This window comes from Hippoglossus hippoglossus, chromosome 8 (assembly GCF_009819705.1).
Source record: "Hippoglossus hippoglossus isolate fHipHip1 chromosome 8, fHipHip1.pri, whole genome shotgun sequence".
Lineage (NCBI taxonomy): Eukaryota > Metazoa > Chordata > Actinopteri > Pleuronectiformes > Pleuronectidae > Hippoglossus > Hippoglossus hippoglossus.
In genome coordinates, this window is record NC_047158.1 from 19,292,000 (window position 1) to 19,306,787 (window position 14,788).

The following is a 14,788-nucleotide window of genomic DNA, read 5'->3' on the forward strand; positions in this document are numbered from 1 at the left end:
ATGTACATGGCTCTGCTGGTGATGAGCAGCGGCTGGTAAAGAACCTTCTGGACATGGTTTAGAAAAGAAGAAGGCAGTGACCTTAGATTAGAGATCAAATCTCATCTTCATCTTCGTTGGCCCTGAGGGTTATTGAAGCAGCCATGATAACCCAGATGTGATGCATCTGAAAACCTCTTTCTGTATTCAGAGTCAGAGGTTTGGATCCGCTGCAGTCGACATGTGTGGAGCTGAAGAGGAAATGATTTTGGCCAAGGCAAAGACACTCCAGCAACATGGAGGCGTGCCAATGCAGAGCTTGATCCCATGTCCTGTTGTCTCCCTGGCAAATGGAGAAAATGAAAAGAGAAAGCTTTACTCAGCTGTTTAAACACATTACTGTCAGTGGCAGTCGCTGCTCACGAGAAAAAAACACACAGAGCTGGAGAGAGAAAACTGTTAAATGCCTCAAGGCCTCGTCTGTAATGTGTTGTTTTCCACATACTAATGTGCTGCACCATGGGAATCACCCCTGTGAGACTCTCAGGGAAATCACTTTGTGTGTGCGTGTGTGTGTGTGTGTACATTGTGTGTGCATGGATTTTGTGTTTGTAAAATAAATGGAGTGCATGAGAGATGGGCAGCAAGAGAGAGAGAGAGAGGGAGGGGGGGAGAGAGAGAGAGAGAGAGAGGGATGCAGGCGCAGCTCTCCCACCTCACACGCTGCTGCATTTCTGTCTCCTCCAGGAGCTGCAGATTTAACAGGCCTGACCAGACCGAGAGACACCACTTCTGTCTCTGAAACCAGGAAGTGAGCGCACTGCAACAAACGATTCAGCCTCTTTGCATCGAAACCTCTCTCCTCTGGGGGAGAATTTGAGGAGCCATAAGGGAAGTGACTGCATCGCTCACATGCACTGACGTGATTCCTGGCTTCACTTTTGCTTCTGTCTGTTCTCAAGTGATACCGGGGAACAAGGAGTATGTGTGTGTGTGTGTGTGTGTGTGTGTGTGTGTGTGTGTGTGTGTGTGTGTGTGTGTGTGTGTGTGGACGGGACAGATATGCCTCCTCTGGCTGTTTATCAGCTCACAGCACTCTGCCCAGATTAAAAGCACATATACTACTTTATAATTACCATAATGTATTCTTATTGGACTTGTATACGTCTCTTAATAAACAGAACCAGTAATTGACTCTCCTCCCGCCCCCCACACCCCCACCCCCCATTCCTCACACACTCACTATTGATCTCATTAATTTACATTACATTCTCATTAGCCTCGGAGAGTATTTCATTGTAAAGCAGCAGGATGATGGCTGTGCGCTGGTGAGCGCTGCACCCTTAGTCAACAACAACTGGTCCAATCATTTGGATCACGCTGCGTATAAATACCATTAGCACCGATTTTTTCTTTCTCCGGGTAATTAAAATCTTATTGTTTTAATTGGGTAATTTATATTTTTTTCCTATCCGGGAAGCACAGCCGAGTCTGTTTGATTTAACATGAGAATAAAAAATCCTTTCCCAAACCAATAATTTTTCCAGATGCTGGGTCCAGTTTGTCTTTTCACTGGGAATCACTCCGCCTGCCTTCAGTTACTGGTTTTCAGCTGCGAGAGCGACGAGTGTTCACAGATGAGATTCCTCTCGCTGAGGGGAAACGTAGAATTCCACCCGAAAAAACAGTATCATGCACATTATGCTCTGAGACCTGAACGTGTGCACGTATGTGAATCAGTCACGTGCACTTTAGTCTCAGTCATCTGTCCCACAACTGTAAAAATCTCATTTGCACCTGTAATGATCACAAATCCGTGTTTAAAGGTGCACATCCATCTTTAGTAAGGCCTCATTACGTGTCTCACTTTTTAAAGTAGCGTAAAAAAATCTATGGGACCAAAATTCTCAATTTCTCGAATCACAATTTAGGATGATGTGGGCTGACGAAGAACTTTTAGATATGAGCAGTGACATGGATTTCTCATGTGACCGAATCAGCGTGAAACATTTCATGCAGATGTGACACGATTTAGACGCAAACTCGGACAGCAGCAGAGGGGGGGCGCCAAATCCTTAATTTAAAATGACCAGACGAAGTTTAAAAGCAATGCACAAACTATTATGTCAGTAAACAGTCTTAACAGCCTCGGATTTCACCAACCGAAAAGCTGTAATGTGAAAAAATGGCCCCTGAGGAGTAAAGACTTCTGCTTAACAAAGGCGAGTGTGAAATGAATTTGCCAACACTGCAGAACAGGATGCCGCTCTGCAGATGTCAGAGGAGGAAAGGAAATATATATGTAAAGTGAGTAAAAGTAAATGTGCCTGAAAATAAATCTACTTAATTAAAGTAAATATATTTGAAAAACGTAGTTAAGTACATTTAACAAGTAATTGTACTTGATTAAATTTGTGCTGTGCATGTAAACCTGAACCCTTTATAATGAAAGAAAAAGCAGAGCGACCCAATGAGACCCATGAGTCACATCTACATGTGATCTGTCCTGAGACGTATCATGGGTCAAAGTCAATTTGATGTTGTTTATATCGCTTGAAACTTTCCTTTGCAAAATAAGAGAACATAAGCTTGTGAGCTGGTTTTGACTTTGACACCAACAAACCTCGAGCAGCTGCTCTGTAGATATCAGCTGACGGTTGATTGGTGAGTTCCTTTTTGTTTCAGAGGAACAAGGGAGGTTTCCTTCTTCTTTTTCATCTGGAAGTCTCTCGAGACAGAAGCTATTCTAGAGTCACCCGCTTCCACTGGACTCACAATAAACCCACTTGTGAAGTGCTGACACCGACAACTTAAAATAATAACACACACAAACACAGAAATGAGGGGCCACTCTTTGTGTTGAGCCACTTGTGCAACAATGTTGGTTCTATCAATGTTTTTTAAGACTGTATCTAGTTTGGGTTTTCTCACACAATTACACACAAATGAATTGCATTTGTTCAACTTAAAGTTAATACGTTATATTATCACAATTGCCAACTTCATTTATGAAAAAACTAACTTTTATTTGTGGGTGAAAATACTTAAAATAATTCTTAAAGTTGTTCCAAAATGTTTAATTGGCAGATCATTGTATCGTCCTTCGTCATAAACTTAGCTCAGATTGAAGTGTTAAGTCTCAGAGCTGCAGAGAAACAGAAAGAGGACGTGATCTCAGAGGTGTGAATAACAATACGTGACAATAATGAGGACGTGAGTCGGCTTTTCAGTTTGAAGTGCAGACAAGTGCAGATGGAGTCAAAGCTCGTTTTCATTCACAAAGTAGCTTTTAATTGTGGAATTTTTTTTTGCTTGAAGATCTGTATTTCGATGCCTGTGTCATTTTTAAAATTAATAATAACCAGCAACACAAAGCTGACAGTTTGAAGAGAGGAAATAAAACCTGTTGAAAATGTAGTGCGTCTCATAAGAGTCAAACCAGGACCAGTCTCAGAGCAGAGAGACCTCTAAAGAGAGTTCTTCCTCTTTTCTAAAATCTAACATGATTTACCGACAGATAAACATCATTTCAAAACTCGTATTTCAACAGCATTAAACTGCAGATGATAGGCTATTGGTGCAGTGACATTTTTAAATAGAATTATTAAATATTACATAACAACATTAAACTGCAGATATGTAACATTAAATAATTCAATTAAAGAAATTGGACAGCACTAATAGCCTATTAAATAGACTAAACTTTAAATCAATTTTAGATTTATAGGTTCACGCTATGATGTGAAATTAAACTTTCTATGCTATAAAATATTTACGGGAACTATCTCAAAAGTAGACTGTACATTCCTGGACACATTGTTTCCGGCCTCTCTAAATGACCCCAGATCTGACCCAGAGTCTGCGCCTCAGCGGTCACTTCAGTATGTAAATGCATTTTCATTGGAAAAGACATTCTGCAGCCTCCGGATGAAAAACGGCTGACGATGCGATAAAGTGACATTTGGTGTCAGTGTGGACAGAAAAGGGGAAACGGACCTCGTCACAGAAGAAACTCCCACTGACTTCTCGACAGCGTTGGCGAGGAGCCGGCTGACGAGAAGGAAGCGGTGGAGGCAGACTGACGGATGGCGAAAGGCAGAGTTGGTTTTTTTCAGGCTGTGGTAAGAGGGAGATTTTCTGATTCTGTGGGTCAGGGCTGAGATCAAGACACGGGTGTTCAAGGGCTGAGAGTTGTGTGGAATTGTTCACGTCTATATTCCTTAAATTAAAAGTGTCCCACAGCTTGGAAATGTGTGTATGTTGTAGTTATCAGGATTTGTCATCGTGATTTTGTTATTCAAAGATTTAAAATGATTCGTTTCGATTGTTCTCTCTGGAATATTAATCCAAACAGCGCTGGACTTGCTGTGTGGTCTTCCATAGAGCTGATGATGAAATGTGTTGAGAGGATGAAATCAAGATGTCTGACACATTGACTTCCTTTGACGCAGATATTACATCAATTACAGCGAATTTCCATGAGCAGATAAACGCAGACGTCATCATAGATATCAGTTTCCTCAATGGTCCATGAGTTATTTCTTTTGCGAAATTTGTAAAAGATGTGCGAAAACCCTAAAAGATTAACTCCCTATTTCGCAATATTTAACCTTTGTCCAGATTCGTAGCACAATGGACTGGATTCGTCCTTGGTCCACGTCCCAGCTTTCCAATACGTTTTATGGGAATCGATTCAGAGGTCGGGCGAAAACATCCCCTCTCTAGCGGAGGTGTTCAGCCAGGACGCCAGGTTGAAAGAAACCAGTTGTGCTCTTTCATGAAACACAGATTTCTTTGTGTCTTCTCGGATGCACACTGTCATTTCGCAGACTTGTGCACAAGTTTGGGAATATCACAGTCAAACCTGCTCGTCGTTTGCTTTCAGTTTTAATGTTGGATTCTCACATTGTTCTGGTGGTGGTTTCCCTACACCTACCGTAAACAGAAGCTAAATGGCAGAAGTGGAGTCAGTTGCACATGAGTGACCCTGAAAATCCCCTTTTGGCTCAGTGCACTGACACAATCTGACCCATTCTTTTACTTTTCTCCTCTTTCCTTTAAACTTATTTGTCTTTTCACGTTAATTTTCACATAATGTCATGAAAATAGAATTTGAGAGATATCAGAAAGTGGCCGTATATTTAAGCGGTGGCGTAAAAAACAAGTGATCACTCAAACTTATTTTATTTAAGGTCATTTGCATGTGTGTGTTTGTGTGTGTGTGTTTTTGTGTTTGTTGTATATATTTTTGTATTTATCAGGGCCAATGACACCTGAGAGAGAAAGATAAGAAGCAGGCGGATGGGGGGGGGTGACCACAACACTCAAAGCAGAAGTTTCTGTTTCTGCTGCCATGACTCATTTCTTCACTGGTCTGAGTCGGTCTCTCTCTCTCTCTGTGTTTACATTGCCTCCCTCTCTCGTCCACAGACGTCTCGTTGATATGAATGCACTCACTTCACTCCTGCTGAGAGCAGCTCGGAAAAGAACGGCCTCTTAACGCTCCCTGTCCCCAAAAACGATGCCTCTCCTCTGGGCCGTGCTGTGGTCGGCGCTCCCTCTTCTGGTTCTCCCCTCTGGTCCAGATCGCTGCAGCGTCCGTGAGAGCAGCAGCTCACCGAACGGTACGTCTCAGCAGGATCCCATTTCAGATGCTTAGTTTGAATATTTCAGATTAAAAACTTCATGGCTCAGATAAATCGGGATGCTTTGGGAGGCAGGAGGCAAAAAAAACAACAGTCTCTGCACGAAAATGAAGCCAAAATATTGCCAGATACTGCGCATTAATAATCGTGGAGGGTTCAAGGTCCCACGCACTTGCTCGACCAATCGTTGTGTTGACCAAGATGTTTTGGCTTCACTTCTGGGGCGCTGTATGATGTCATTCATCTTTATATACAGTCTGTGGTTTGAACATAATGGAATGTAACTAAGTACATTTACTCAAATACTGCAAACTACTTTGAAGTACTTGTAGTTTGCTTGCATTGCTTCTATCTCCCTCAGATTTCAGAGAGGAAGTTATTTAAAGTTATTTTTACTACACTACGTTTATCCAAAATAAAATATTTTGCTATTTATTTTCCAGATATTATGAAGGGAATCATCTTGAAAATAAAACAAATGATCATTTAGCCTCAAATTTTCTTTAAAAACATAGAAAAATGCACATTGAAGGAATATTTCAAAGTTTTTCTACAATCATGTCAAAAGAAAGTGAACTTTTTCGTTTTCAAGTTTGATTTACATTATAAACGTATTAAATAAACACTTTTACTTGAATGCATGACTTTGAAAAGTAATGGATTCTTTTTTACAATGACCAACACAACACCACAGGACTTTAGCCATCGCCCACTAATCTAAATACTAATGTTCTCCCTCTCTGCCCAGAGTCTCCACTGCTGGAATCCTTAAGTTGCCATAACGACTACGAGTCCTTCGTCCACTGCAGATGGAGGAAACACGGAGACACGTCACCGCAGCTTTGGTTCCAAACTGAAAACAAGAGGTAAAATCCAAACAGACCATCTGAGGGAACAAATGGTGAAAAGGATCATTGTGAGACAACGGGAGAGACTCAGTTGTGTGTCCTTGCAGGAAGTTGTGTGAGCCGTACAGTCCGCCAGGCCCAGATGAACCCGGGACCGTCCAGTGTAGATATGAAACTCGTGCGTTTTCCATCGGGGGCAAACACACCGTCTTCTTCCTCGAGAACGAGACGCAGACTGTTTGTTCATCGGTCCCACACAAGCCTCTGGATCTCTCTCAGCACTGTGAGTTTACAGCCTGTCAGAGGTGTGACAAATACATTAGAGTCTGTCGGTACCGTCGCTGCAGCTGAATATATGTGGTTCTGTGTTTGGGTTCGTACAGTGAGAGCTCGTCCACCAGCGGATCTGTCTGCACACGATCCAGGAGACGGAGGCCGATGGCTCAGCTGGTCCAGTCCCTACTCCTCCTCCTCCTCCTCCTCCTGGATCGGAAATCTCAGCTACCAGCTCAGCTACAGACCAGAGCAACACGACCACTGGACTGTGAGCATTAAAAAAACACATCTTTGATTTGAAATTACAAATGTGTGTCCTAATATTTCTGAAACCTTTGATTTCAATTGAAACGTCACACATGAAAGTTGAAATCAGATTGGTCAAAGCTTCTTTTCAACAGGACGATTGTATTCTCTGAACATCTGAAAACGTTGTTTATCGCCAAGATAAGAAATTGCTGGTGTTTCAACTTATTCAAACCTGGATACTCGTGTCGAGTCTGAGCTGCGGTGAAGAACAGAGCAGGAGAAGCAGCGTGTGAAGAGTATTCACACACATCAACGTGTGAGACCGAGCGACACATGAAGTGACACCTGATAAAATGCTGCCTTTGTTAGTTTGTCAACAAGTGAAACAGGATACAAACAGAAACTGTTTAGAAAAAGATGGACGACATGACAGCTCCACAAAAGTGAGGCCAAAGCATCCAAACTGCCACCTGGTGGCCGGCTGCAGCATAGCTCATAAACCCAGCCTCCTCCGTGTTAGCGGACTTGTAACAAACAAAAACACGTCAATTAAATTTTTCTCAAAGATCATTTCTGTCACTTTAGATTCTTATCACACTGATGTTACATTTCCTTCAGATAAGTTTGGTTTTAATTTGAAAGGGGGAAATGTGACCTGCACCTCCATCCCAATTGTTAGCCTACTGCTCAGACTCCGGGTCCAAATGGGCAAGATGGCGGCGTTTGTATCCGGGTTATTTTGGCTTCATTTCTGGATAGTGGGAGGAAGTGGAGATGTGTCGTCCATCTTTCGCTAAAATCAAATACATGTATTTGTTGCCTAATCCACACTTTTAGCTAGTTGCTAAACCATGTGTGATATAAAATGAGTGTTTCACCACACGCGCTGGAAGCAGAAACAATAAAACCATAGACGATTCATCCTTAACCCTGAATTTATTATTTTGTAATCCAGGATTCATCCTTCTTCCCTCTCTCTGCAGACCGAGGAAGTCACAAACACCAGCGTGAAACTCGAGAGGCAACTGTTGCTGCCCGGTCGCAGGTACGACGCCCGGGTGAGGGCCCGGGCCAGCGTGGGCCAGTGGAGCTCCTGGAGTCCGGTGGTGACCTGGAAGACTGAGGAAGGTGAGTCACAGAAAAGAAAACATGCAAAACTATGAATCGTTTCCTGCATGTGCACAAATTAGCCTCAACCGTGACATTCCTGAAAAACCACCGAGGTTTCGCTCCTCATCTCCGTCCCTCACATTTCTAATCTTCCCTCTCTGTGCATTTCTCTCTGGCCTCAGACACTAGGCAGTTTCCCAGTTTGCATTGTGTGCTGCATGGAGAGAAGGAGGTGATGTGCAGCTGGGAGGTGAGCAGAGAGCTGGCTCCCTTCATTAGCTACCAGCTGGCCTGTCGACGCCGCCACACTGCAGTGTAAGTCGAGTGTTGACAACGCCGCCCGGTCGAGGCCGAGCGAGGCCGTCGCTCACTCACTCTAATCCCTGCCTGCAGGTCTGAGAGATGCTGCATGAACACAACAGTCAGCTCGGAGGGCAGCAGCACGGCCCTGAGGTACAGCTGCTCACTGACCAGCACAGACCCTGCACATCTGCTGCTGGAGCTCCTACCAACACACACGGCCAGGACGTTTGAGGCCTACCAGCACAGTGAGTGGACACGAGACAGAGGAGAGGAGGAGAGGAGGAGAGGAGGAGGAGAGGAGGAGAGGAGGATGTTAGAGACACACAGGCTGCAGGAGGACAAACAGAAGAGCTGTGACGCCACCTCCTGTTTAAATGGCAGCACTGCATCACAGTCTGTTTATGACCATGCAAGATAAGATAAAACATGATAGACAGATAGATACATATACATATACATTTATTAGATATGTACATCATATATGAAAATATATATTTAAAAAAGGGCATTATGAATATGAATTAATACTAGTCTTAAATTGATTAAATCCAGTCTGCCCAGTCTATACAGAGTTTATGAGTTTACAAGTGTGACCTTAATCTTAATGTGACCAATGACAAGGTCCCACCTCTTGGTCCTCAGTCCGTCCCAACCCGCCACGGCAGCTGAGAGTGAAAGAGAAAGACAACAAGTGGATCGTGGAATGGACTGAACCGAGCACAGCTTCCAAACTGAAACTGTCCTATCAGGTCTGCTACCACAGAACACAGGATCAGGTAAGAAACCTTTAACACTTGATTCTTACTGTTCAACTGGTCAATAAATTAATGTTTCTCAAGTTTTTCTACGTCGCATGATTTCATGATTCATCATTTATCGTAGAAGTGCATTTAGTTTGCCTTTAAATTTGATTTTATATCTATTAAATCCTCAGAAATGTTCCACCCCGCTGAACATTTCCGAGGGGTCCACGTCCCTCACCATCCAGGGAGCGTCTCTGGCCCCGTCCCAGCTCCACCAGGTCAAAGTCAGGTCCCTGGTCGCCCCCGGAGACGGTTCCAGGTACGAGGGGATCCCGTCTGAATGGACCGATCCCGTAGACTGGACCTCACACGCAGGTACCACTGAGATACACGTTTTATTTCACCTATTTATTGAATTTGAATTATGGTTATTTATTCTGTGTTCTGTTCTCTGGCAGGAACCTGGTCCCTCACCACCTTGATATATGTTCTCATCGGTGTGTTTGCGGTCACGGTCTTCTTCACACTCTACTGCACCATTCCAGCTTGTCAAAGGTATTTTATATACATGTGTCCAGACTGTATTTGTGTTGTGTCCTTTCTCCAACACACTGAGATTACCAGAATGTACAGTCAGTGCAAACAAATACATGTTAAACATAGTCCCGTGAAGCCAGTGAGACTACAAAGGTTTAACTATCCATACCGATCATGGCATTTAATAAAGCATTGAACATTAAATTAATTGTTTCACTTTGAATAAAACTCTCTTGTGTATCCTGCCCAAACAGGAGGGTCATCCTGTGGGTGGAGTCCGTTCCCTCTCCACACAAAAGTAACATCCTGTGTGAGATCAAGGTGAGACTGGTTTAATGAATCTAGTTTAGATCTAATCTCTAATTCCAATTTTTTTGGTGACGTGTGAGTCATTGTGTACTTTTCTGTGAGCCAGTGTGTTACCAGTTGGACGCTGCAGACTGAGGACACGTCCATCTGCAAAGTGCTACTGGACAACACATCGGAATGGTAACAGATGAGATAAGAGATAAGATAAGATAAGATAAGATAAGATGAGATAAGATGAGATAAGATAAGATATGAGATATGAGATGCGATACTGACTCTCTGCTCCTTCTCTCCCTGCAGCTCCTCACTGGATTCCCTGGTGCCGATCACCACAGTTAACGAAAAGCTGCTGGAGCCAGACGAAGGTTTCTGGAACAGTGACGACTTGTCCAGTCCTGCTGAGAAGATGAGTTTCAGTGGACCGTACATCTTCTGCAAGGTCAGCAGCTCAGCAGGCTCATCTCTCAGGTTTCAGTCCTCAACATAAAACAGAAGAAAAAAGAAAAGACGAGACGAAACCTAATTTAATTAAATCTTTATGTCTGGTATCTTCGTCGTTTAGTATCAATTGATCTGATGAAATTCTATCCAATAAATGAAAAGTACTGAAAAGTACTTACTCACAGTTTTGTGAGTTGGATGAGAAGATTTCCTTCTTAATAAGAAACTCCCCATCTCATTTGACACTTTGGTTTTGTATGAACTAAATAAAAAATGTAATAATAATAATAATAATACTTACTTTATTTATATAGTACTTTAACTAAGTGCTTTAATAGGAAGAAATGGTTAAATATTGGAATATGAGCAGAGAAAACCATATATGACAAGATAGTTAATACTATTTAGACATAAATAAATAAATAGGAATATTCAGTGTAAATTAATAGATAAATAAACATGTTACTTAAATTCAACACATATAGATTTGCTGGTAGGAAGAAATCCATACTTTATAGCAACTTACAATTTTTCAAATGACGTCTAGCAAGTGACTGAATGATTTTCCAACTGACCTGTGTCTTTCTGACAGGGATCAGAGCCCGGCCACAAGTCAGAGGAGGTCGAGTGTCTGGAGAAAGACGACAGGACCTCATCAGAGGACTTTCCCCCCCCTGTGAAATTCACCCAGAACGGAGACGGCTACGTGTCTCTACCCAACCGCGGCGTCTCCAGGTCCACACAGGACCTGGTGTCTAACAGCGTTGTCAACACAAGCACACACGGGCAGGACAGCGTGGAGCAGGACCCACAGAGGGCAGACACCACGCCGGGGTCAGATAAGCCTGACCTCAGCGAGGCCACCAGCAAGGAGCCACCTCCGGGCTACACCCGTGGACCTTTCACCCCCTGGCCTCAAGGTGGCAGCGTACAACCCTCGGGGTACTGCCACCTCCCACAGCACACATGAGCAAAGTGACCTGCCACATGTCAGAGGAGCACATGAAGAAGGAGCCATCGGGCTTTAATCTGCAGATAATAACAATTTATCAAGCTGCGGTTTCCTCTGATGTTAAAGGCTTTTAACTTCCAATGCTTCCATGTGAAACAAACAGAATCACATGTGTTGATCATTGGGCTGTTGCACATTAGGGAGGATTTATTTAGATGTGTCTTACTCTGACCTGAGATCAGAGTGTCCAACCAATGGGGGGCAGTAGTGAGCTGAACCTGTAATTAAGGGGTTTGACGTCAGTTTGAAACACAAACTAACTTCAAACAGAGGTCAGGATAAAATAACAGGATCATGTCAAAGCTCGTCATTTTCACTGGGACTGGGTTTGAGATTCTCATTTCCATTTTTGCTATTTATTTGGCAGGTTTTTCGCTCATATGAAGTTACAGTTAAGATCTGTGTTGAAGTGTCATATGTTTTTATTAGTTCCTCAAACGTCATGTCTGTGTCACAGCTGAGATAAGAAGCTAAGTTATGTAAACTGAATGTTTACTGTACAAAATATGCCTGTTTGCACAAAGCTGAGTTTAGCCCTTGTTTTCAATGTGAATGTACATATGTGTTATATCTGCCCTTAAGTTGCACCAGGATCATCACTGTGAGTTTTAAAACACATGTTAAAGCCACCTTAAAGTTAGGAGACTTTCCTTTTGGACCCTTTGAGGAGACGTCTGATGTGTTTGGAACTTTTCGTGGACCGTGTGATTTCTTTGTGGATCTTTTCTTGGACCTCTTGTTGCGTTCACGGACTTCAGCCTCGTTGTCTTCGTTGCATTTGGTGATGTCATGGTATCCATGTTCTCCAAAAGGCAAGCCAAAGCGCCTCGAACGCCCCCCTGGTGGCTGCCTGCAGCATTGCTCATAAACTCTGCGTTTCCCATGCTAGTTGATAGGACATGGACCAAACTAAAATGTGAATGTATGTATCAAATACATTTAACTCATGGATCGTTTCTGTAATTTGCTAAGTTTGGTTTTAATTAGTTATTTGATGCTATAAAAATGCGGTGAAAGGTCATGATTGACAGCTGAGACTGACTCAGGACTGGTCACACACACACACACACACAGTATTTGTTGTGCAGGCATGTATGAGACTGCAAAGCAACATTACTGTAAAACATTTATATCAGGAGAGTATTGTGGCGGGAATGACGCAGAAGTCTTTCTTGTCTCTGCAGCGAGAACACAATGCTGGAATTCCAGGCATGCTGATATTGACTTCCTGTGTTCTCAGCCCATCGCTAGGTACAGCTTCCTGTCTGATGAGGCTGAGGAGCAGTTTGACTCACACACCGACGGAGTCACGACGCCCGCGAAGGCGCACATTTTCTGGTGTTGACTATGGTTGTGGAACTGGAAAGTGATTTAATGGGTTTTCACAGGTTTGTCCAGATGTTCAGCTCCAAAAACAGTCACATTCCGCAGTTTCACATCCACCGTCAGGGAGCGTTTGTTCCCTGAAGGAGGTCGGTGCTTTGGACAGATTCACATCGATCCTGATCAGTGAAAAGGAAAGGACGAGGTTGTGTGTGGACGGACGCAGCAGGGTTAGTGTGTATGTGTCTGCTATCCGGGTGGATGTGTGGTCATCTGTGTACAGCGTGTCCCTGTCCGCTCTCGTACATAAAAACAGGAAAATAAAAGCGCTGGAAGGTGTAGGGAGTGTGCGGAGCCACACGGATGCTTGTGTAACCTCCTGTTCAAAGGCCTCCTGTTTCCTCAGCCCTGTCCAGCAGGGAATCCAGGCCACACTCAAACACACGGTCACGTCAGATACTTGTCGTCTGAGGCTGTCGGGACATTTACGGGCTTTTTGCCATTTCGTTTTCGTTTCTTTTAAAGTTCTGTATTTTCTTATGACTTGCTGGTCAAGTGGTGACAACCTCACATGCCCACATATGTCTATGCATATATTTTACACTTGCTGTCTTCATCATGAGTTTAAATAAATTGTGCTTTTCTTAGCTTTTTGCTGTGCTGGTGTGTGGCTCCCTCCCACTGAGCATCGAGATGAAATAAAATGAGAGAATAGAAGTTAAACAGGCTTTTAGTTAAGTAAGTAACACTAAACCTGCTCCTGCTCTGCATGGATGCACATTCCCAGAGGTCCACCACATGTTTAGATGCCTGGTTGCACACTCACACACACACACACACACACACACACACACACACACACACACACCCTCTTCCACCACTTAGGGGGGCATTGCATTCATTAATTCCCCTGAGACTTCAACCTTTACCAAATCAACTTCACTCTTTACCCCAACCCTGACACCAGCTCTATATCCTAAAACCAAGAATCAGCCCTAAAAAGTAAAAGGTTTGTGTTGTGAGGATTCGTATTTTCAAATGTGACGCGAGCCCCGAAACAACTGAGCAGCTCAAGATTTATCAGAAACATCCTCAAGGTTCCAAATTTCCTGTTTTCCTGTTAACATGAGTGTTGCTGGCACACTTTTGGGACTGCGACACTATGAATGTATTCCAGGAAGGACAGTGTGAGAGTTTGGACAGTTATGTCTTCCTCTGTGGTCAGAGAAAACACTGAAAGCGTATTAAATTCTAGTTTGTCTCCCAGCATGCATTGGAGGAAAATCACAAATCTGTTGCAGGATTAACACAGAGACACAGATCATACATCTACTCTTTAAGTTCTGGGGAATTTGCAATTTCATATTTACTTAACCTGCATGTTTTTGGACCAGACATGAATAAGCAGAACATGAAATTGCAAATAAAAAAGGTTTTCTCACATAGTCTTCCTGCAGCTGCTGCAGGTTCAGTTTCGGCCTTTGCTACGTGTCTCTCTCCCCATTTCACAGCTGCACTGTCCTCTCATGGCTTTGAGGTCCAAAATTATCTTTTAAAAAAGGATCAGAATCCCTATGGTAAATATTTTAAAAAGCACTTTTATCGACCACTCAAAGCACTTTACAGTAAAATCCACATTCGCCCATTCACACCTACACATTCATACGGTGCGTTCATTGAGGTGCAGCATCTAACCCGAGGAGACTTCAGTGTGCAGACTGGAGGATCCCGGGATCAAACCAGCGACGCTCTGATTATTTGACTCACGTTGCCTCCAAAGCCCCAGTAAATATAGGGTTCTTCAGCTGACTGTTGCCTCACTGCTCCATCCCTCAGCTTTCATGATCATGGAAACCCAAGGAAAAGATCACAGATTAATCCCAGTAACAGAATTTGATTGGACGTAACTAATATTAACGGTTGGGTCAGGGTGTTGCTTTGAGTTCGGTGCGTGTTCGATTGCTCCAGCGGTCGTTTGCTGGTGAGGTAACAGTGTTGTTGGGACCCAACAAG

General features: G+C 43.3%; 1 protein-coding gene across 3 annotated transcripts; it reads left to right on the forward strand.

The window, feature by feature from the left end:
- The first annotated feature begins 3,928 nt into the window (after positions 1–3,928).
- Positions 3,929–12,025, forward strand: csf2rb (colony stimulating factor 2 receptor subunit beta). Of its 3 annotated transcripts, none has more exons than XR_004614721.1 (15): positions 3,929–4,100; positions 5,410–5,603; positions 6,373–6,490; positions 6,580–6,755; positions 6,856–7,016; positions 7,981–8,125; positions 8,290–8,422; positions 8,501–8,655; positions 9,053–9,186; positions 9,345–9,528; positions 9,612–9,708; positions 9,945–10,011; positions 10,106–10,179; positions 10,300–10,539; positions 10,591–10,943. XR_004614721.1 is itself a non-coding variant. In XM_034593690.1 (15 exons), exons 2-15 carry the CDS (start codon positions 5,501–5,503, stop codon positions 11,408–11,410), a joined length of 2,064 nt encoding a protein of 687 aa, XP_034449581.1. In that variant the 5' UTR covers positions 3,932–4,100; positions 5,410–5,500; the 3' UTR covers positions 11,411–12,025. The 3 variants fall into 3 exon arrangements, 2 of the variants coding, with proteins under 2 accessions (XP_034449581.1, XP_034449580.1); XM_034593690.1 differs by lacking the exon at positions 10,591–10,943 and adding an exon at positions 11,033–12,025 and having other exon boundaries at positions 3,932–4,100; positions 6,373–6,486; positions 6,576–6,755; positions 10,300–10,438; XM_034593689.1 differs by lacking the exon at positions 10,591–10,943 and adding an exon at positions 11,033–12,025 and having other exon boundaries at positions 3,933–4,100; positions 10,300–10,438.
- The last annotated feature ends 2,763 nt before the right edge of the window (positions 12,026–14,788 follow it).

Excerpts from the sequence above, each read along its gene's own strand:
- csf2rb (XM_034593690.1), top strand. The coding sequence starts at position 5,501 with ATGCCTCTCCTCTGGGCCGTGCTGTGGTCGGCGCTCCCTCTTCTGGTT. Across the intron at positions 8,126-8,289 it reads GACCTGGAAGACTGAGGAAG|ACACTAGGCAGTTTCCCAGT; the intron begins GTGAGTCACAGA and ends CTCTGGCCTCAG. Across the intron at positions 9,529-9,611 it reads AGACTGGACCTCACACGCAG|GAACCTGGTCCCTCACCACC; the intron begins GTACCACTGAGA and ends GTTCTCTGGCAG.